Source organism: Perca fluviatilis, chromosome 21 (genome assembly GCF_010015445.1).
Source record: "Perca fluviatilis chromosome 21, GENO_Pfluv_1.0, whole genome shotgun sequence".
Lineage (NCBI taxonomy): Eukaryota > Metazoa > Chordata > Actinopteri > Perciformes > Percidae > Perca > Perca fluviatilis.
Genome location: NC_053132.1, coordinates 23,173,389 through 23,196,920, shown reverse-complemented (window position 1 = coordinate 23,196,920; position 23,532 = coordinate 23,173,389). Strand labels below are relative to the sequence as shown.

The 23,532-nt window shown below is 40.3% G+C and overlaps 1 protein-coding gene across 2 annotated transcripts in view; it reads right to left on the bottom strand.

Annotated features, from left to right (window-relative positions):
• Window positions 1–788: 788 nt before the first annotated feature.
• Window positions 789–23,532, bottom strand: part of LOC120551057 (ras-related protein Rab-26) — a 118,587-nt gene continuing 95,843 nt past the window's right edge. The window contains exons 6-9 of one of the 2 annotated variants that reach the window (XM_039788197.1): window positions 15,624–15,689; window positions 14,259–14,315; window positions 10,361–10,437; window positions 789–1,663 (exon numbers count right to left, since the gene is read on the bottom strand). In XM_039788197.1, coding sequence (XP_039644131.1) covers window positions 1,561–1,663; window positions 10,361–10,437; window positions 14,259–14,315; window positions 15,624–15,689 — 303 coding nt within the window. In that variant the 3' untranslated portion in view covers window positions 789–1,560. The remainder of the gene's footprint in view (window positions 1,664–10,360; window positions 10,438–14,258; window positions 14,316–15,623; window positions 15,690–23,532) is intronic. The other variant, XM_039788198.1, reaches the window with a different exon arrangement.

The following is a 23,532-nucleotide window of genomic DNA, read 5'->3' as shown; positions in this document are numbered from 1 at the left end:
GTGGATTTCTGAGGACTATGGTTAACTGCTCCTCAGATCTCTGCAGGGTAAATCCAGACAGCTAGCTAGACTATCTGTCCAATCTGAGTTTTCTGTTGCACGACTAAAACTACTTTTGAATGTACACATGTTCCACCAAAACAAGTTCCTTCCAGAGGCTATTTTGCAGCAGCAATAAACCACAGCACGTTTTTCTCCCATCACAGAATGCTGTGTGGACTAGCCAGACCCTCCTCTGCAGGCCTGTGGAGGAAGGTCTGGCAATGCGAGACTACGTTGCTACTAACTGGTTGACCAGCGTGGTCAAGTAGCCTTCTAGCTGCTGCAGTGTTGCCACGTTCATTTAAAAATGTCATTATTAGCCAGAAAAGAATATGAATAAAAAAAAATATATAGAAAAATGTGAGCACTATGAACAAACGGACCAAAATAACCAAAATCCATTGGCAACATTTCTTGGCCGCACAATTTCCCCCCCCCTATAGCATACAAAGATTGTAGGCAGCGCGTTTTCATTACACGTAGTTACACATTTCTGTAATAATGAGTTATGAAAGTAACAATTGAAATCAATACACAACACAGCAATAACAACCATTTTTCATTTACATATGTAAATCACAACTGGAATTGCAGGAGGGACGGCGGCCCAGCCCCCTTAATGGACCACCTGGCACGGGACATTTAAGGGACTTTCCCTTTCTCAAAAAAGATTGACTGGTTTCTGGTTTCATGCCATAAAGCAAACGCAGAGTAGAGTCAGTCTCTTCGCTGATGGTCTTGTTTTATTTTTACATTTAATAAGGTCTACTCATTACTATGGTAGGTTTAAAATGCTTCGCATAACAGCTTTAAACCTAAACTAAACAATCTATGTATAAAAAAGGTAAAGAGCTCAAATTAAAATTTCACAGATCAGTATAATGATAGTCATGATCACAAGTATTAAAAAACAGTTATCATATGATATCCTGTTCATAAACAGCACACAGTGCCATTTGGCAGCTTACATTAGGTGCAATAGTTTCTGGACAAACGTGTTGATAAGATCTAATCACTTCTATTACTTTAACCAGATCGATTTAACATTCAACATATTTGTGTCTATGTTCTTCTTGTCTCAACAAGACAGGTATTTTCAAACTACAAAGCTCCAGGGCACAAAATTAAAAGGACATTTAAAAAATGTACATCACGCTGATGGGAAAAAAGTAAAGGCCGTGAAGTAAAGTTACAAAGGTATGTGTGTGTGTACATGGATTTGTGTGTGCAAGCATGTAGCATGTAGATAGGAGTTATATATATTACATTCACAGTTGCAGAGGATAGGTGGGTCAGTAGAGAGAGAGAGAGAGAGAGAGAGAGGAGAGAGAGAGAGAGAGAGAGAGAGAAAGCAAATTGGCCATACCTTTGATACCAACCTGTTCTCACTCCCAATGCGTAAATTTGTTGATACAAACAATAACAAACGTCATAATTCCCAGACACACCCGGTTAATTACTACTCTAATACAATGTACCTGTTCTCTCTCTCTCTCTCACACGCATACAGGATGTGGTCTACGTGCGGCAGCAGCCGACAGTCCTCATTTCTTTGTCGACGTACTGCTGCAGCTGAAACTTAGGCTCATCGGGCTCCTTCATGGTCCTGTGCTTCAGTTCTCTGAGAGTAAAAATGAGAGTGAGAGAGAGAGAATACACATGAGGCTGTGCTAACCCTAACTAGCAACAGGTGGAGACAGGCAGAATTCAAACTGCACTGGGTTTTTTGCATTATAGAATATCACAACAGCATGTCGTGGCAGTCAAATACTTCTTAACGAAGACAGTGATGGAAAAAGTATTCAGATCCTTTACTTACATAAACAGTACTAATACCACATAGTTACAAGTAAAAGTCCTGGATTATAAAAGCTACTTAAGTATCATCAGGAAAATGTACTTACTGTTAAGTATTAAAAGTAAAAGTACTCAATGCAGAAAAATCCTCACATTTTAGAAACTGGATACGATCAAAACAGATCAACTAAGTGTTTAATTCATTTCAGCTGGACTTGTAGGCCTGTATAGTGTTGGGTAGTTTAATTTATAATAAAATATCATATGTTATAAACTACATGTGTTTTGTGTGCAAAAATATTAATTTGTAAAGTCACTAGTAACTAAAGCTGTCAGATCAATGTAATGTAAAAAGTACAATATTTCTCTCTGAAATGTAGCAGAGTAGAAGTAGAAAGTGTCAAAAAGGAAAGACTCAAAGTACCTCTAATTTGTACAGTAATTGAGTAAATGTACTTAGTTATATTCCACCACTGGTTTTAGGGCGTTTTCACACATACCTCGTTTGGTCCGGACTTTCAGACTTTTTAGTTTGATCCGAACCAAAATTACAGGTGTGAAACCTCCCCCGGACCACGGTCCGGATCAAAAGACCAAATTTTGGTCCGATAAAAAGAGGTGGTCTCGGTCCGGACCAAACTGAACCATGGTCCGGTTCGTTTGTAGTGTGAAAGCATTTTTGGATGGTTCGGACTTTCGGACCAAATACAAGAAGCTCTGGCAGGCTTCCCCTTGTGTTACAAGACCGGGAAGCTCCTTTAGGGAACAGCTTCGGTGCTTAGTGAGAGAGAGAGAGAGAGAGTGACGGTGAATGCGCTCAAAGAAGACAGCTGTCGGCTATCAGAGCAGAGAATACATCAGCAGTTTATTTGTTAAGTGGTAGTAAATGTACAGTGTAGGTTTCAGTTTGTCTCTGAATAAATGCTCCAGAAAGAAATATCCCTGTATCTTGCATCTCAACATCACAACAAAAGGGGAGAGCAGCAGTCAGTTGAAAAAACTCCGACACAGAGAGAGGGACGGGGAAGCCCATCAACAAACCAATCGATTATAATTATCTGGAGACGCAGCTCACGTATGTGATGACGGCAGGACGTAGTTTTGTCACGTAGAGATCTTTAGTGTGCTTGCAAAACTGCAGTGTGAAACCAAAACTTACCAGATCAAATGTATACAATGTAACAAAAACATGAACCTTGGTCCGGACTTTTGGAATTGGTATTTATGCTAACTCTGGCATGTTTACACCTTGTATTTTATACTGATGTTTATTAACAAGCTCTGTCCCTATGGAATAAAAGAGGACATGTCACTTCAGCATAATTGAAATATTTTCCAAAGCCTTCCATTTTTTTTTAGCTAAATGAAATGAAGTGAAATTCCCAGCCTGATCTCACAGAAATACGTGAAATACCAAAGACCTCGTAACACCCCATTACATGGGTGGCGGCAAATGACGTGCCAGCACCATAGAAACACCGCCAATGGAAAGTCAGTTAGGAGCCTTTGTCGTGGTGGACACTCAAATCCCCTGGTTCAACACAGCCCAGTAGATAGAGAGCAAAAGCATATTGGCCATACCTTTGATACCAATCCGTTCTCACGCCCAACTCGTTAAATACAGACACTTGGTGTGGCTGTCGGCTAAAAATAAAATCACCCTTTACCGTCTGCATTGAACGCACCGGGAAGACGTCCCAAGATCGTCAAAAACGGGACTTTCAACCAGAAGACAACTTACGTACGTGACTTAAGTTACGTAAAACATGCTTGCTTATTTTAAAAGGTGCCCTGCCACACATATTTCATGACTTTTTGGTAATGTCTGAAGTTCTAAAATGGACTAACATTTTTTGTGGAAAAAATTAATTGGTTACCTTGTTTCAAGCCATTCTAGCGTGGTATAGAAAGCCTACCGGAAGACTCCGCTCGATTTCTGCCAGTTCTCATTAATATTCAACAAGCTAAGCTGTTTGAGTATGATTGGCTAACAGCTAGCCAATGAGAGCCTGGCTGTCAGAATCCTTTACCCAGCCCAACTGGGCGAGCTCATGAATAGTAATGAGCTCAGGCAACATGATGTCAGACTGACCAGCTTTTGTAATTGGCCTGATTTCTCTGCTTATTTCTTCTCAGTGGCTAGAACTGACATTTTCACATTCACAACATAACAAACACATATGGACATAACATATTTCAAAAAATGCAAGTAAAAACGGTTTTGTATGGCAGGGCACCTTTAACCCTAACCTTGTGGTTGTGTTGCCTAAACCTAAATTGTATCTGTGGGGCACGTACCAACCCGTTCTCATTCCCAACTCGTAAAATACGGACGCTTGGTCAGTGGCTCGGAACATCGGATACCGACGCAAAAATCACCTTTCAGCGGCTGTATGGAACGCACCGGGCAGAGCAGCTGCTCGACCCCGGTGCTGTAAGATGACGTAGTATTAGGAGCGACAACGGTGGCGAGTAGTATGAAAGACCGAAAATCTGCGTAAGCAGGTTGGTTGGGGTGATTGAAGGGTCAAACACAGGACTTACACCCAAGAGACTGGGGTTCATGTCTCATTCTTGTACCGCGTGTCACTAAAACGTACATATTGTAACCCCACCCACCGTCTTTTGCTAAACCTAACTCCCGTTTTTGTGCCGCATGTCAGTTAAATGTACATCCCGACCCAGGGCCTCAAAAAGTGACGCCAAGAGTCCCGACCAAGGGTGTCTAAATAAGACGCTAGAGGGCTAGACGCTACAGGAGACTTTTTACGTCAGTAACAAACGCCAAAGGCTCCTACAGTACAGAACGTGCCACCACCATGGAATGTGGGGTTAAGAGATCGTGGTCATTTCACACATTTCTGTGAGACTGGGTTGGAAATTTCAGGCTGCAACAGATTTCCATTCCACAAACTTAAAGCTCTTTGATACTTGATTGAGACAGTCGCTGTATCAATGTGTGGTACTGCAGCTGCCATTTCAAAACTATGTTCGGCGCACATAGTTGATGCATTCCAAGAGTTTAGCAAGAGGAAACCCCAAACTGTGAATTTGTAATTAAATAGGTGTTAATTGTTTTGCTGTTTTTGCCATCAGCTTCAAACAGGTCCATCCACTAGTGTTAATTGCTTCCCCATTGTTTGTCAGTTTCATCATCTTTATAATCTGGTTCAACCACATGCCTTTGAACCGTTCTTGTTTACGTGACAGATGGGTAAAGATCCAAATATGGAAAAACGGCTCTACTCTGACAGGCCAATGTACAAAAGGATTGCATGCTAAAACAGCACAAATAAGAAAAAGATAAGGCGTGTAATTCTAAAAGCCCCTGCACAGGGTGAAATGCACCCCTAACTGCACTGCAAGCAAAATGGCAGTTCAGTGCTCCTGTGCTATTTTCATGTATAAGGTAATATGCATACATTTGGCGCAAGTGGCATCTTTCTATGCAAATAAGCCTTGTCCAGTTTAAAAAGATCAGCGCTAATAGCCACACGCAGTTACAGTTAAATAATAAGCATCTTCAGACAGTTGGTGGTAATTCAGCACATTTATAAAAGGGGGTGGGGGTCCTCCGCCTCAAATCAGCTTCTTTTACATCCCGAAGGTGCATTTGAAAACACCAGACGGACAGACTGGGATATGAAATCTCTGAAGTTTAAATCCCTTGCCTGAAAATTTGAGCAATGCCTCTGCACCTCGAGCTTGCGGTCAAAAAAAAAAAAAAACAAACCGTCTTTATTTTTCTCTCTACCAATGTTCTGCCTACTGTGTTCTTGGCGTAACGGCCAACATTTATTCTTTGCCACATGGATATTTACAATCAGATGCAAAAAAGGGCAATTTGTACCCCAATGCAAAACATTACGGACGCGTTTGGGCTGTATTATCATTAGCGCAATATATTTAGTGAATCAGATTTTGAGACGGGGCAGATAGCGGTGGCAAGTGATGCCCAATTTATGGGTTGGCGCAATCCATTCTTTGTGAATTTGTATGAGAGTGTTACATGACTGGACACTGGGCCCAAGATCCTAAAGTTGCCAAAAAGGTACAAAATGTTGAATTTTGGTGAAATGTGCACTAAGTATTTCTATTAAAGCGCCCATATTATGCTCATTTTCAGGTTCATAACTGTATTTTAAGGTTGTACCAGAATAGGTTTACATGGTTTAATTTTCAAAAAACACCATATATTTGTTGTACTGCACAGCTCTCTCTCACTGCTGCAGATCCTCTTTTCACCTGGTTTCTGTTTTAGCTACAGAGTGAGACCTCTTTTCATCTTCTTCTTCACTACTATCTTTGATTGCACTCGCACATGCGCAGTAGCTCAGATGTAGAGCATGTCAGCTAGCTAACTCTAGAGACAGTAAAAGAAAGCCTGTTTCTTCAACTTTGGTCAGTTACAAGGCAGGATTAGCTGGGAGACTTCTAAATGAGGGCGCACATGTAAGTAGTTCTTTTGTAGACTATGGTGAACTTGTGTGTGTTGTAGCAGTGCTTTGCTATTGAGAACGACGTAGCATGCTAGCGTTAGCCGGCTAGCGCTAGCATTAGCCGGCTAACGCTAACACTACGAGCTAACGGTTGTGGTTAGCCAGCTCATTTCGGACTGTGACGTCACAGTCCGAGGCCGATTTTGAACAGCTCACCAGGAGACTGAAGGCAGGACACATTCAGAAACCGTGTCTCACTCAAAACAGCATGGATGGATTTTTTTCAAAGTTTGTATGTGTGTGGAAGCACCAGAGACTCAAAAGAACACCCCAAATCCCAGAAAAAGTGTTTTTTCATAATATGGGCACTTTAAATGAATTGGTGCAGCCGTAAAAACAAACAAACACGGGTTTTAATATTTACTAAATGTAAACATCAAAAGATATCCTACCAGAGTATACAGTATATGTTATAGCCAGACAGATCTATTTTTTTCCACCTTAAAAGTAAAAGTCTGACATTTTATAAAGTACAATAATTGGCTTTTTTGTCTAAAGTAAGATGAGAAGATAACCCATATACCACTCCCATAACTGTCCAATAAATGTGAAGCTACAGCCAGAAGAACTCTAAAACTTCATGCTGAAGTCTTAATTAGCTCATGAGAGCTGACAGAATGTGACTTACAATAATAATAGAGAAACCCGCATTATCTTTCACTGTAAAAAAAAAACCCACACGTATTACAAGTGAAGAAGAAAAACATAAAATGTACATAGAAAAATGAAGGCACATAAAAGATGCATAATGCCCGGGTTTTTAGTGATTCAATATCACTGAAGTCAAGGAAAAGTGTAATTAGAGAGTTAGAAATTAGAAATGTGACAGATGATGTGCTGGAGAAATTTGGAGAGAGCAGATAAAAATGGAGAAAGATGTGAAAACTGAAAAAGTGTTATCATACAGCTAGAGGACAGCAACAAGAAAAGAGCTGGTGTCATATTCTGTATATTCATGCCGTTGTGTGCCACGCTGTCAAGCTTGGCAACACCCCAACATGGCAGCCTGTTACAATAACGAGGCTCCACACAACTCCACACAAACTGTCCTCATTATTAAGAAATATAAGACAAGCATAACAATACTATAAGATGTGCTGCTGTCAAAGATAAACATTTGGCTAAGATAGTGATCTCCTATTATTCATTTTTATTTGTCAGGGACAATGCACACTAATAAAACATAAAAGTAAAAATGTGCCAGAATTAGCCTGGAGGCTACGCTGTCCCTGTTAACAGCTCAATTTGTAGTGGTGTGCCTGTCTATTTGAATGCTTAAGTTTGACATTTTTCCATTATCATGCCATGGCCGTAGGGAACAATTGCCAATGTATGCCACATCAAAAAATAAATCCTAATAACCCTCCTCTCCCCTATTATTACCAGACTCATTTTAAAAGATAAGAGCATTGGCTATCTTGCTCTTAGCTTTTAAACGTGTATCAGCTTGACTCCTGTCTGCTGAGCTATGGTGTGATTACTTGATGTTTTACTTTTGTGATAAAGCCATTGAAATGGTTATCTGTGGCAAGCTAAAAGTAGCAGAAGTAGAGAATTGTAATACCGTTAGTTACACAGCAATATCCATCTAAAGTTTGCTATTATTTAGCAGTGGTGGAATGTAACTATGTACATTTACCCAAGTAATGTACTTAAGTAAAAATTTGAGATACTTTTACTTTACTTGAGTCTTTTCTTTTCCTGACACTTTCTACTTCACTACATTTCAGAGTGAAATATTGTACCTTTTACTACACTAGATTAATTTAACAGCTTTATTTACTAGTTACTTGCAGCCAAACACGCAACAGTTGGGCATTTTTTCAGTGATTTATGTCATTTTTTAAAATAATTGATTACATGTTTCCACTATTCCCTGCACTATGTCAATGGGAATCAGATGAATGTTGGTATCCAACATGGAGTCCACGAAACACATGACTGGGGCTGTCCCAAACGATTATTTTTTAAACGATTAATCTAGCGATTATTTTTTCGATTAGTCGACTAATCTAACGATAAACTTTTCGATTAATTTTTCAATTAGCGATTATTTTGCCATTGCTCAATTATTAACAATTTACACAAAACAAATTTCAATAAGGTTCAAATCTCTATTAATTTAAAATCTTTTAAATAATATCTGGCTATCAATCCAACCGCAAAATAAAGTCACTTTCAGGAGGAATACAAAAATAAAAACTTAAAGTAAACAGAGCAAGTGCAAAAAGAGTAGTGTATGAGAGATTAGCCTGTATTTGCTTTTTTTAACAGTAGGTAAAATAATGAATAAGCTCTTGTTTAACATCCAAGCTCTTCTTCCTTTAATTTTACTTTAATTATTTGTATCTAAAGGCTGGTTAAGCACTGTAGGGAGGAGAAGTTGGACAGTTTTTTTTTGTCTCGCTCCAGTGATTGGCACATCTGGGTGATGGCGTCGGATATGCGTTAGCATGTTGGATGTATTTCCACTCACATACCCAACAACTGCTGAACAACGCCGAATAAAACTAGAAGGCATGACACGGGAGGCTCCAGACTGCAGCCATACAGTCTCAAAGCTTTGCCAAACTTGCAATCTTAAACAGGCCAGCGGGGAACTCTTGTGGGTCGCCACCACTCGTCATACTCGTCCTTTCACTGGACTGTCGGTCAACCTGCATGTAGGCGGAGGAGCTCGGCTATGAGCAGTATTTCCACACTACATTAGTTCCGCATTACATTAATTAATTTGCGCACAAGTTTTATTTATTTTATTTAGTGACGTGTCGACGCAAATTATTTGTGTCGACGCATTTATGTAATCGATGACGTCGACTATGTCGACGAATCATCCTAGCCCTACACATGACCACCTTGGAACCAATCGCATAAATGATAGCTCAGAACATTCGATTCCATAGTTGGTCAAACTCTCTTTAATATGCGTAATTTCTGTCTCCCCCATGAGGAATTCTAAGTAATGACAACAAAACTGTCAGCACGTCCACATGATACAAGCCTTCTGTGACCGCGCACCGCACCACCCTCCCTTGATTAGCTTTGTAGCAACTCATTTGGCGATGGCTTGAATGTAACAGACGTTCATTAATATCAAAAAGTCACGCACTAAAGCTTTAAGTAAAGGATCTGAATACTTCTTCCACCACTGTTATTCAGTGTGTTTACATGCACAGCAGTAACCGGTCTTAAGTGAATAACCGGGTGATGACAGTCCTCCCCCGTGTACATGAAGGGAAGAATGGGAAACATGACGGGAGTGACTCTACCTCCGGTACAGCAGGTGGTGCTCTGCCAACGTTCAACTGTTCAGAATAGGGCTTTTCAGGTTGACCTTTGTCAAAATCAAAACAAAAGAAAAACTGTGTCTCCTCGTCCGTCTAGACATGGGTTTGATTGATAGTACTTGCAATTATGGGTGCACGATTCAGAAAATGTCACAATTCGATATTGATTTTTAGGCTCAAGATTCGATTCAAAATTGATTTGATTCAAAAACCATTCTCGATAAAAAAACCTGATTCTCAGTGTGTAAATGTAGTTACTTTTCCCATGTGATTGCAGTAGACATACACATTTTTTTTTTTATTAAAAAATATTAATCGATTCGGAATTCTATGAATTAAGATTGTTAAGATGTAAACATGCACAAATACCTCGGTTACCAAAGGACTTATCTAGCTCTGTTAACCGGGGTATGAGAACTCAAGAATTTTAGTCAGGGTAAGGTGTTTACATGGCATTTGAGAAATTTTATTTAACCCAAATATAAAATCAGGTTTTTAAACTACGTGTAAATGCACTGCACTGGTTTAAATTAGCCACCATAATCATAATAAGACTATTGTGGCATAACCTCAGTGTACTGAACTGAGGAGGGGTGTGTTTATGCTAGATTTGTAAGAGGAAGATTGTGTAACGTCTTCTCTCAAAAGTTACATATTCTTTCAAAGTTTTGAGAGTTTGTGTGCCGTGTGTGCGCTCCTTCACGCTGTTGTGTTGTATATGTGTGTGAGACTCACTTGGCCACTGCAGTGAAGGCCAGCTCCACATTCAGTCCAGATTTAGCACTAGTCTCCATGAAGGGCACTCCAAACTCCTGCACAGAGAAACGGAGAAACATCTATTATTAAAGTGTGTGTGTGTCTGTCTGTGTGTTGTGTGTGTGTGTGTGTGTGTGTGTGTGTGTGTGTGTATGTGTGTGTGTGTGTGATATGGACTTGACACTCTTGTATGTCTGATGCTGACAGGAACAATTAGATTCAAGATTAATTACGGTTTTGTCACGTTTTCAGAATTAGCAGGTTAGGACCCAAATCACAGAAGAAATGAGGAGGAGGTAAGAGGGAGATTTGCAATAATTTCATAATAAGACATAAACTTACAGTCCAAGTAAGCCGGCAGTAATAAAAAAAAAAAACAGGAAAAGGGGTGGGGGGGGGGGGTACACTTGGAAACAGAGCACTAGGCACAGGCAGAACGTCTTGACACAAAGTAGGACCACAAACTGACAGCACACTGACTAAATACACAAGGTAGCGAGGCGTGTAACGAGAAACAGGTGACATGAGGGCTGATGAACAGGTAAAACACATCAGGGCGGGGCAGACAATCAGAAGGGCGGGAAAACACAAGGCAGGAAGTCAAACAAGACATGACACATGGGAAGTGACCCTACAAAGTAAAACAGGAACTAAACAAAAAACAAAAATATATATATATATATATAAAAAATATATATATATTTTTTGTTTAGTATATATATATATATATGCACCATTATATAATGGCCATTATATTTATTATAATGGCCATTATAATAATAATATATATATATATATATAAATAATATTATTATAATGTACCCAGTAAAACAGCCCAAAGTCCCCCCCAAAGGGACTTACCATCTCCAACAGAAAACTCTGTTCACAAACTGCTCCAAACAGCTCTATTGTAGTCCAGCCTTTACTTCAGAGACAAACGTGGTCACTTTGTAACACACGTTATAATGCTCGCCTAGCTGCTAGCGTGGTACGCTCTCATACACTGTTTCTGACTGGCTAGTAGTCCTTACCTAGCTACTGCACATGTGCGACTCCCAACAAAGATGGAACAGAAGTGAGATGTCTCACTCTGTAGCTAAAACAGAGAGCTCAACACACAGGGTGAAAAGAGGAGCTGCAGCAATGTGCAGTACAACAAAAATATGGTGTTTTTTTTTTTATTAAACCATGTAAACCTATTCTGATATAACCTCTAAATACAATTATGAACGTGAAAATGAGCATAATATGAGCACGTTAATGTTTTGAAGTGTTCTGTCTTATATGAGTTTTATACTTGCACTATGTATGTAGGGAGAACACTTCAGGATATTTTGCTTGTATCGTGTCTCTCGAAAATGATATCTTGTTCTGTTTGCAAGAAATAAAGATTTAAAAAATATATATATAAAAAAACCCAGGACCAACACAATTTGGGAGTTTAGGTTTAAAGTAGGGCTAAGCAATATATTGATATTATATCGATATCCAGAGATGGCAAAAGTACTCACTTCCCGTACTTAAGTAGAAGTACAGATACTTGTGTTAAAAATTACTCTGGTAAAAGTAGAAGTACTGATTTAACTTCTTTACTTAAGTAAAAGTAACAAAGTACAGGCTTTGAAATGTACTTAAAGTATAAAAGTAAAAGTAGCCTTGCGAATGACAACCACTTTTTATGCAAAGCTACCTGGACCACACACGTTACTAGAGTGCAAGATGAGAAACTTCAGTGGACATAAAAACCAGGCTCTTTATATGCCATTGTCTACATTTTAAATGGATGTCTGCCAAACATCACATATATGATTATTGTGACAGAGACTGGGACTCCAGCTTAATAAGATTCGGACTGAGTAGCAAGATATGAATTCAATTGTGATTCTGTGAGAATTCACAGATCCAGTTTCTCTTTTTTAATCGTCCCCTTAACATTTAAAGGAATCTACATGTATGTGTGTGTGCTCAAATATAGAAAGAAAATAAAGGATACAATATGAATTACTAAACATAGATTAATTAAGAAGTTCCCCATACTTTTAGAGTTACACAGCACATTGGCCAGGAGTCATACTTGATGCCTCCTAGCCTATCTCAAACATCTCTCTCAGATAAGGCCAGGGATGATTGGGAATGTCTTGCTGCTTGTCTGCCTAATCTCTGGGATCTCTGTTTTCTTCATTTTCAATCATGTCGCCGTCCATACTACTAGTGCTAACGTTACCACCATCAAGCTGCAATTATTTGCTGCAAATGAATGCAGAATGCGGCCGAATCTGTCGAGTCGTCTTATAGTGGTGCGTTACATGCAACGTAGCCTACAGTATATTCCCATCCAATTAGATTGAATTCGGTATTGATCACGTGAAAAATAATAACGGTAACTCCAGTGAAATTATTTGAAACTTGCTAGTGAGGACTAGATTAGGACCGTATTTAAAGCTGATGCTGGTTTCAAACTTCGCCCCCCCCCCCCCCAGGTGTGTCTGTAAAACACGGACAGAGACAACTTCTTTCTTTTGATGCATTACAAGCAACGTGAAACCTAGCTAACAGGTGAAGAGCACAAACAACTAAATCACTAGCTAACCTACTTTAACTGTGCAGGAACTATAGACCAATACAACAACAGGCTTATATTAACTGACAACATAAGTTATACTACTTACAGTTCTCAAGGACGCACACACACGATCTCAACTGATTATCCTCCGGACAGCAGATTCTCTTTCTTTTTCTCACTTTTTTCTGTGTGGCGCACGCCGCTCGGCCGTGTGAGGCGCGTGTCCGCGCTATTCTCCGACATTACGACCTCTTGTACAAAACTAAAGTAACGAGCCAATTTTAAAAATGTAAGGAGTAGAAAGTACCGATATTCGTGTTAAAATGTAAGGAGTAAAAGTAAAAAGTCGCCACAAAAAAAAATAGTAAAGTAAAGTAGAAATATCCGAAATATCTACTTAAGTACAGTAACGAAGTATTCCCATCTCTGTCGATATCAATATATGAGGCTAGATATCGTCTTAAATTGTGGATAACATGATATCGCTATATGACGTGTCGTATGAAGTGACGTCTTTTACTGGTTTTAAAGGCTGCATTACAGTACAGTGATGTAGTTTTCTGAACTTACCAGACTGTTCTAGTGTTCCACTTCTATATCCACCTTACTTATTATTATTTATTTAAAATCAAATTTTGTAAATATCTTGTGAAAGCACCAATAGTCAAACCTACAATATCGCCGCAATGTCGATATCGATAGATTTGGTCAAAAATATTGTGATATTTGATTTTCTCCACATCGCCCCAGCTCTAGTTTAAAGTACCAGGAGAGGAATGGGAGGGTTGATAATGAATACCAATAATTTGACCCTAATTTTGATGGATGCAGAGATTTCTGGCTTTTAAAAACATTTTTTCTCCCCAGAGAAAGAAATTAAACAGTGTGTAATTAATAAAATATGCTCCCAGGTGTAGTTATCTCATTCTGTGTGTGTGTGTGTGTATATGTGTGTGTGTGTGTGTGTGTGTGTGTGTGTGTGTGTGTGTGCGTGTGTGTGTGTACACATATCAATATTCCAGCTTCTCCCTACCACTACTGTTCGCATTAATCTAACACGCCTCTCAGAGCTTATCTGAGCGAACCGGCCTGGAAAATTAAGTTAGCAAGCCCCCCTCATTTATTCTGAACAACAACAAAATGATGTGCCTCCATTATTACGTAATTACACACACTAATCAAGACACAGCAGCTACATGAGGGGGGGTTTCAGTGTCCACGTGGTTGCGTGGGCAGAGCACATCAGGTCGTTTATCCTTGTTACGTGTCAAAATGAATGTGCGTGTGTGTGTGTGTGTGTATGGTGAAGCTCACCTTTGCCAGCTTCTCTCCCTCCTCTCGCTTCACCATCCTGTCATGTGTCGAGTCAACCTAGACCACAATATCAATTTAGAGACTGTAGCTCACACTGACACACTGTGTTTGGAGAGTGGGTAATGGTTATCAGGGAATTCACAGCTTTTTGCTGTCCATGTTTGACACGTACATCACTTTTCCTCTCATACGGCATACATTTCAATACCTAGTCATTTCTCATGTTTTACCAGCTACTTAACATTATTTGAATTTTTGGTTTGGATTTTCATGACCACCTCCCCTGAAAAATAATATCAAAATATAATAATTTGGACAAAAATGTCACATAAATAAGATGTAGAAGATGTTGACTAAAGTTGCTGAATAGCTTTTTGTATTCACTTGGATTCAGGGGAGCTCCATAACAAGCTAAGAATACAACATCTGGCATTTTATCGCCTTACAAAGCTGTTATGGCTAACTTGCTAGCAAACACTTTCCTATGTACACTTTTAATTTGGAGCCTACCAGCTAGTCGCTAACTTTGTCTGCCTGCCGTTTGGTGGTCAGGGGACGTTCAGTCCGCTAACAGAGCTTTTTAGTTAAATTAAGCAGCCTGCTGTGGCGTCAAGGTTGAGGAGCAACAATGCCAAAGTTGATATTAAGTGTTAGCAAACATTGTTGGCCTTGACCAACTGCCACTTTGCTCGTTTGTAAGTCATGATGTCTCTCTCTCTCATGGGTGGGCCAAATTCTCTGGGTCGGCAAAGCAGAGAAAGGGGAGGTAACCTTGCTTGTTATGACCTCATAAGGAGAAGATTCCAGATCGGCCCATCTGAACTTTCATTTTCTCAAAGGCAGAGCAGGATACCCAGGGCTCGGTTTACACCTATCGCCATTTCTAGCCACTGGGGGACCATAGGCAGGCTGGGGGAACGCATATTAATGTTAAAAAACCTCATAAAGTGAAATTTTCATGCCATGGGACCTTTAATGATGCTAAGCTCCATAGAACTGAGTGGTACTGTAGAGTTGGGTGATAATTATCCTCTGTTCATATTACACACAGTCATTTGATACATTGTTAACAAAAAATATCAAATAGTGATTAGTTAAGCTTTGATAAATTGATCTATTGTCACTCTTCCAAAGGATAGCCTATCTGTTGAAATGACCAGTAAACACTCCATTTGAACATGGACATTTGAAAATCCAGTCTGCAATGCATATAAAGTAGCTACATCGCTTTCCCTCCTTCCAGACACATCCATAAATCGTTCTCTACACTCCAATTCTCTGATATCCCCTCTATGATCCCTCCTTTCCCACCCTCTATGAGTCCATCTGTCCATCCGTCTCCCAGTGTTGGCAACAAGGTCTCACCTTGTTGCCCAGCAGCATGACGACCACATCCTGCTGAGCGTACTCATGGATCTCTGTCAGCCATGCCTGGAGACGGGAAAAGAGCACAGAGTGGTGAAGTAATCCAAATTATGGGAAAGGAAGGAAGGGAAGGGAGAGAGTACGGAAGGGATAGGCACGATACAGGGGAGGGATTGGAGATATATAGTGGTGACAAAGGAGATGGATGGATCCACAGAGAGGGAGAGAGTGAGAAGGACAAAAGATTCATTTATTGTTCACTGGCTGCAGTTCTTCTCGACCTCCCTTATTCCCTGTAGATCCCCTGTTCACCCTTCTTCTCCCTCCCCCTGCATCTCTATCCATCCATCTTCTTCCGATTATAGGCCAGTAGTGTCTTGGCTCTCTTTTACCTGGCTTGGTTAAAACGCCCATAATGTCTCGTGGGGTCTTTGGTACGCCGATTATCTTCTCACATGCACTTTTCATAGAAATCTTGTCAGTAGGTCACTACAGCGAACGTGCAATCTTTTAAAAATGGCCAGTGATGTCACTGAGCAGCTTAGAAACCAACTTACACAAGACTAGATCAATGTAGCTATAAAAGAAGAAAAATGGTTGCAGTCCTTCCAGACCTGATTGGTATTGGACAAGTCAGTCTTCACTGTAGTTCATTTAATTTCATCCACAGAAAACAAACAAATGAATGTGCCTGGCAATATTCCCGTACACTGATTAAAGGTAATACAATTATGATAGGCTCTTTGTGCGTGTGGGAACAACAGAAGTGGATGTGACATTCCAGGGAGGTTGTAATGGACAGATATTACGCATAAACCACATTTGTTGCACAATGAGACTGACCTGCTTATCAAAGCAATCAATAGTAACATCATCGATACGCGATCAGCCAGCTTAATATTGTTGGCTTTTATTAGCTTATCAAAAATACATCAATATCTGCTTATGTCCAACAATTATCAACAAGAACTTGGAGCACATTCATGCCAAAGTAAATCATGATTTAGAAACTCAAAGTCTCAGCACTTACATGTATCTCCATACAATATAAAAACCAGATGTACTCAATATTTGACATGCAAAACTCTAGGGCTCTCCAATCCCCAGCCAGTTTGAGAGAGTGGGTTGCATTGCATAAACACTGTTGAAGCACAAGCCGTTATGCACATTTTAAAGTATTGCATTAGAAAAGCCAAATAAAAATGGCAAAATTAGATAAAAGTTACGCAACTGCGCAAAAACTTTTTAACGCTCACTTGAGGTGGCTTATGCCTTTGGCGAAAAAGAGTTGATACACTAAATGGGATATGGAAATGCCTTGGCTGAATAAGTTTTAAAGTAGCGTACATTTAATACAAATTCCTAAAGACCTCTCTCCATTTTTCTCACACTGATGGGTTAGATGGCCCAGGCGTCATGTTTTGTTTCCAGTCGCAACCTCTACTTCTTCTACTTCTTCTTTTACTGGTGGCTACAGCCATGCGTAAAACGTAACCCACTAGAGCTGTGCTATATGAGGAAAATATGTGATTTGCGATATTGCGTTGTTGAATATTGTGATAATACAGATGTTAAAGTGTACTCAGTTCTGCATTTCTGCTGCTTTCAGTATTCCGCTAATATACAAGAAATGTATTGTTGAATTTCAAACAAATGAAATCATTCTTTTATTGAACAAATTGAACATTGAATTGATTATAAAAAGGCACCACTAATAAAAGAATGACAGTTTAAAGACCTTTTAAAGTGCCGTTTTCTACTGATATTTTCTTTCAACTAACTAAAAAAATCCCTTACGGTAGGTTTCCACACAGCGAAATTTCTCTTTGCTCTCATTGAGGTTGAATGGAGACGAAATTCGCCCTGATTGAGCGAGATGAGAGCGAATCGCCAAGGGGAGCGAAATAAAGTTGATGAAAGTTTAACTTTATTCAAATGAGGGCCACTCAAGAACCAATCAGGTCCGTGTTTGTGTTTGGAGGCGGGAGTTACAAAAAAAGTCTGACAAAGATGGCGGAGTTCACGTTATCATACGAAAATCTTATGATGATGATTAAAATGTTTCTACACGAACATTGGTACTTCTATCAACACGAATTGTGTTTTATATGACACACAAACTTAGTTAGTGGCACATACGCCACTAAATAGATCACTGTATATGTTAGTTTAAACACTCAAACTTTTCAGCTAGCCGACAGGCTAATCGCTAGCATGTTTGGACATTGGATTTCATTGTAGCCTAGCCAGGCAGCTAGCTAGCTAGGCTACTTGTGCATTTGTTTGATTACATGTTTTGTTGGCGAACATTGACGCTTGTAGCAACACGGATTATTGTTTATATGTCACCCGACCTTAAACAGGGCAAACACACCACCAAATAGACCACTGTAGATAGTTTAAACACTCAAAATGATTCAGCTAGCCGACAGGTCAACCGCTAGCATGTTCGGACATTGCATTTCATTGTAAGCATAGCAAGGCAGCTAGGCTACATAGCCAGGTTACCAGAGCATTTATGAGCTAACATTTTACCGATGGTTTGCTGCTGTGCATTTTTACCGCCCTGTCTTCTTACAGCCCGGGACATTTAAAAAAATGTTGCGGCCTTGCATGTTGTTTTCGCGACCACGCGCCCCCGAGGCAAACTTTCGCTGGCCGAAATTCGCCAGGTGTTTCGCTGTGTGGAACCCTACCGTTAGTGTCTTTCACGATATGTCACAGCTTTTCGTGATAGTTATTGCGCCACTTGATATTGTGATGATACATTTTTTTTATATTGTGCAGCCCTATAGCCTATACCGTCAACTTCTGATGATCCTACGTTTTGCGTAGCCTAGTTTTTTCCGCTCCAAACCAGTTGATGGAAAGGCGCTTAATTAGCATTTCATTTTTGCGACATTTCAAAAGTTCGCTTAAAATCCGCTTGGCAATTGAACGGAAACACCACTACAGGGGTAAATGTCCCCCGGCGAAATGCAGTCTGACTGCATCTTTAGGCTGCATTCAGACACATTTTTATCTCCAATAAACTCCAAGGACGCAGCTGCTGCGCCAAAGCAGGGGGCTCCAACAAAACAACACATCAAAGTTTGAACGCTGCATTCCTACTGGTTACCTCACGATCATCGTGACAAAAGATGAAACTATTTCAATGTCAAATAACAAAATGAATTCTTCCAAAGTACAAGTTGAGTAAATGCCTTCAACGTGGGACACTCAAAACTCCACTACAATCCAGACTAATATATTTCATTCAAATGTAAAAGACACCAATTTATTCAGCTCCAACCCCCAAGAAAATAACTACATGCAATTTGACATTGTGGCGGTGTCTCGTTATACTGACCATCTGTCAGTAGTAAAAATAGGAATATATATGCGGGCTACAATAACTCACATTACAGCCGAGTAGCTGCCCTACTTTAATGTTTCTAATTAGCCCAGATGATTATGGAAATCATTTCGGCTATGGTAATTACTGCCCATTAACATTCTCTGAGCAGACATTGTATTGTGTGTGCATTTGTATGTGATTCAATCTAAATCCAATCTTACTTCCAACCAAAAGTTAGCATTTATTTGGCAATGAAATTAATTTTCACATAGTAAAGATACTAAAGAATGAGCCACATGATGAACAGGATTTGTATTTGTATTTTGTATTTGTATTACATTACAGCCTGCCTAATTTTTTTGTTCTCAGGATAGGGTGAAGGACAGAGGTTCTGCTGCTAAGCCTGGATAAGAGTGAGATGGAGGTACTTGAAATGAAATGGAGAGCTTATGCAACAATAAAGTCAGAGTTTAAGAGAGGTTCAAGATTGTGACAGAACACTTCTACGGTATGAGGGAGGAGAACAGGAAGGTTAGGATGTTATGACAGAGGAAAATGGACATTTCATCAGTATTACAATTGTATTCAGGAAGCTGTAAAAACAAAGATGTCCTTCACAAAAATGTGTAATTATTCAGAAAATTATCACATCATGCAGTTTTTTTGTTGAGACCCTAAGTGCAGCATTCTTTGCAAGAAAACCAATCATACATGCTATGAACGTATTGCCTTATATGAAGGGTTATAACAAATTCTAAAGGACGGCACACTCAATTGCTGCTGTCGGTCACGGATCATGGGAAGTGAAAATTAAATCTGTCACGGAGTTGTTGGATTTAAAAACATTTATTAAAAGCTTCTTTCTTTTCACATTTTTATTCACAGCAATATGTTGATATTTATATCATAATAGGCTGTATATTATTTGGAGCAAACGAAATGCAGCTGTAGCAAGTATCTCACTATCACTATCGTTATTCACATTCATATTTACAACAAATGATATATCCAGCTACAAAAAAGCCTAAAAGTCGAATGTTAGAACAAAAGTACAGAGTCATTGTGCTATGAAGATCATACAGCGTCTCGTCTGCAGGTTTCAGAACGTTAACTCATCTCGTCGCAAATCTTTGGTCTGAACTTGGCTTTACTCCTCTGTGAGGATTTGACTGTGAACGAGGCTCTTTCGATCGAATATTCGACTATTCGGGGTCACCCTTAGATGGCATAGAACTACAGTACAGGCCAAAAGTTTGGACACACCTTCTCATTCAATGTGTTTCCTTTTTATTTTCATGACTATTTACATTGTAGATTCTCAGTGAAGGCATCAAAACTATGAATGAACACATATGGAATTATGTACTTAACAAAAAAGTGTGAAATAACTGAAAACATGTCTTATATTTTAGATTCTTCAAAGTAGCCACCTTTTGCTTTTTTATTAATAAGGGAAAAAATTCCACTAACTAACCCTGACAAAGCACACCTGTGAAGTGAAAACCATTTCAGGTGACTACCTCATGAAGCTCATTGAGAGAACACCAAGGGTTTGCAGAGTTATCAAAAAAGCAAAGGGTGGCTACTTTGAAGAATCTAAAATATAAGACATGTTTTTAGTTATTTCACACTTTTTTGTTAAGTACATAATTCCATATGTGTTCATTCATAGTTTTGATGCCTTCAGTGAGAATCTACAATGTAAATAGTCATGAAAATAAAGAAACACATTGAATGAGAAGGTGTGTCCGAACTTTTGGCCTGTACTGTATTTTGCAATTCCATCCTTATGTTTTTCAGTGTAGAATTAAGCAAAATGTGGGACATTTCACACTTCCAGGAATCCTCCAAACCCTAATCGTGTGAACAGCTGTTAGACTTGGATCTCTGAGCCTTTCCCTTAAAAAAGAAAATCTGATGGGATTTTTAAATGATTTGGCTCCCAAACCTGAGCGATCAGGCTTTAAATCTCTCCATGTTCCACAAAGCTATACTGTACCTCTCTGCTGAGCCAGTCTCTGCGCTTTCCCATCACGGGCAAATCTCTCAGTCTACTTCAGATTAAAAGAAGAAAATCCTCCTCCTGCTCTTCAGACATTCCCACCCCATTTCTGAAATCTTGTATTCCTTTAGACCTTTTATTCTTTCATTTAAAAAACACAGGTCAAATAAACGTACTCATTTTAAACCAAACCACAATCTTTTCTAAGCCTAACAAAGTAGTGCTGTTACCTAAACTTAACTTGCACATTTTAAAATGACGCCAAACAGGTACACAGAGCCATAAAGACGTGACGACAAAGGGGTCCTGACCAAGCGTCCGCGTGTAACAAGTTGGGAGTGAGAATGTGTTGTTATAAACCATTTGCCTTCGTCTTAAGACATTTAGCTCTTTTTTTAAGGCCCAATTCAAATTTGTAACTTTTGTCCAAGATTGTAAACATTTTAAATTTCATCTTTAGCATTTTTGTAATAGAGCAACCTGTATTGAAAGTTTCCCAGTATATGGGTTTGGTCCATAAAAACCAAAATAACAGGTGGTAACACCTCCACCGGACCACGGTCTGGACCAAACAGCCGAAACTTGACGTGGTTTCGGTCCGAACCATGGTCCGGTTCTTTAGTGTGAAAGCATTTTTTTGGATGCTTCGGACTTTCGGACCAAAAGTCTGACAGGCTATCATGGTGTAATAAGAGAAGCGTAGCTCCTTTAAGGAATAGCTTAGTGCTTAGTGTGTACGTGGGAGCGTGCCTATGTTCCCACAGCCCTATGTTCCCACATTTCTAAGAATTTTTTCAAAATTAGGCCCTAACCCTAACCCATTTTGAAAATGTCCTAGAAGTGTGGGAACATAGGGCTGTGGGAACATAGGGCCTAATTTTCAGTGAAAAAAAAAATCTTACAAATGTGGGAACAGAGGGCTGTGGGACCATTGGGATGTGGGAACAGAGGGCTGTGGGACCATTGGGATGTGGGAACATAGGGCTGTGGGACCATTGGGATGTGGGAACAGAGGGCTGTGGGACCATTAGGATGTGGGAACAGAGGGCTGTGGGACCATTGGGATGTGGGAACAGAGGGCTGTGGGACCATTGGGTTGTGGGAACATAGGGCTGTGGGACCATTAGGAAGTGGGAACAGAGGGCTGTGGGACCATAGGGATGTGGGAACATAGGGCTGTGGGACCATTGGGATGTGGGAACAGAGGGCTGTGGGACCATAGGGATGTGGGAACAGAGGGCTGTGGGACCATTGGGATGTGGGAACATAGGGCTGTGGGACCATTGGGATGTGGGAACAGAGGGCTGTGGGACCATTGGGATGTGGGAACATAGGGCTGTGGGACCATTGGGATGTGGGAACAGAGGGCTGTGGGACCATTGGGATGTGGGAACAGAGGGCTGTGGGACCATAGGGATGTGGGAACAGAGGGCTGTGGGACCATTGGGATGTGGGAACATAGGGCTGTGGGACCATTGGGATGTGGGAACAGAGGGCTGTGGGACCATAGGGATGTGGGAACAGAGGGCTGTGGGACCATAGGGATGTGGGAACAGAGGGCTGTGGGACCATTGGGTTGTGGGAACAGAGGGCTGTGGGACCATTGGGTTGTAGGAAAATAGGGCTGTGGGACCATTGGGATGTGGGAACAGAGGGCTGTGGGACCATTGGGTTGTGGGAACAGAGGGCTTTGGGACCATTGGGTTGTGGGAACATAGGGCTGACCCCGTGTACATGAGAGAAAGTGGCGGTGGATGCAGCAGAGAATAAATTAGAAGTTCACTTGTTAAGTGGTAGTAAATGTACAGTGTAGGTTTCAGTTTGTCTCCGAATAAATGCTGTAGCTTCTCCAAGTAAGGGTAACGCAACAAAACAAAAAGAGCCGCGGTAAAACACGGAGAGCAGCAGTCAGAAAAAATTCCGACACCAGAGAGAGGATAGGTCCGTCTACAAACCAATTGATTACAAGTTTCAGGAAACGCAGCTAACGTATGTAATGACGACAGGACGTAGTTATGTCATTTATAGTTCAATAGTGCGATTGGATATCTGCAGTGTGAAACCAGAACTTCTCAGATCAAATGTATGCAAAAAAAAAAACATGAACCTTGGTGTGGACCTTGATTCGGACTTTCAGGTGAGAAAAGGCTGCTAAGAGTGATAATGTGCACATAAATAAAACCAGAAAGAAAAGTGGAAACCAGCTGGGCAGACAGCTGCTGTTAACATGTCAAGCATCAATGAGCACATATTGATCGCTTCTGACTGGTGGGGAGCGGGTGGGGACGTATTTTATTGCTATCGAGTGAAACAGCAAAAGAAAGGTCAGGTCTCTCTGACAGTTACACACCTACTGTACAATTTATAGTGCACACATTTCCTCCCTCGATCTCTCTCGGAGTGCATCATCAGACGAATACCACTCGGATCAGCGGTAATCCCTCCCCTCGTCTACAGGTTTACTGTATTTTGCGCTCCCTCGTCGGGGGTTTACATCACTTCATTACACAGAGATTAATGTACATGGCGCTCACCTAGCAGCCCCGACTCTCGACAGCATGCGAACCTGC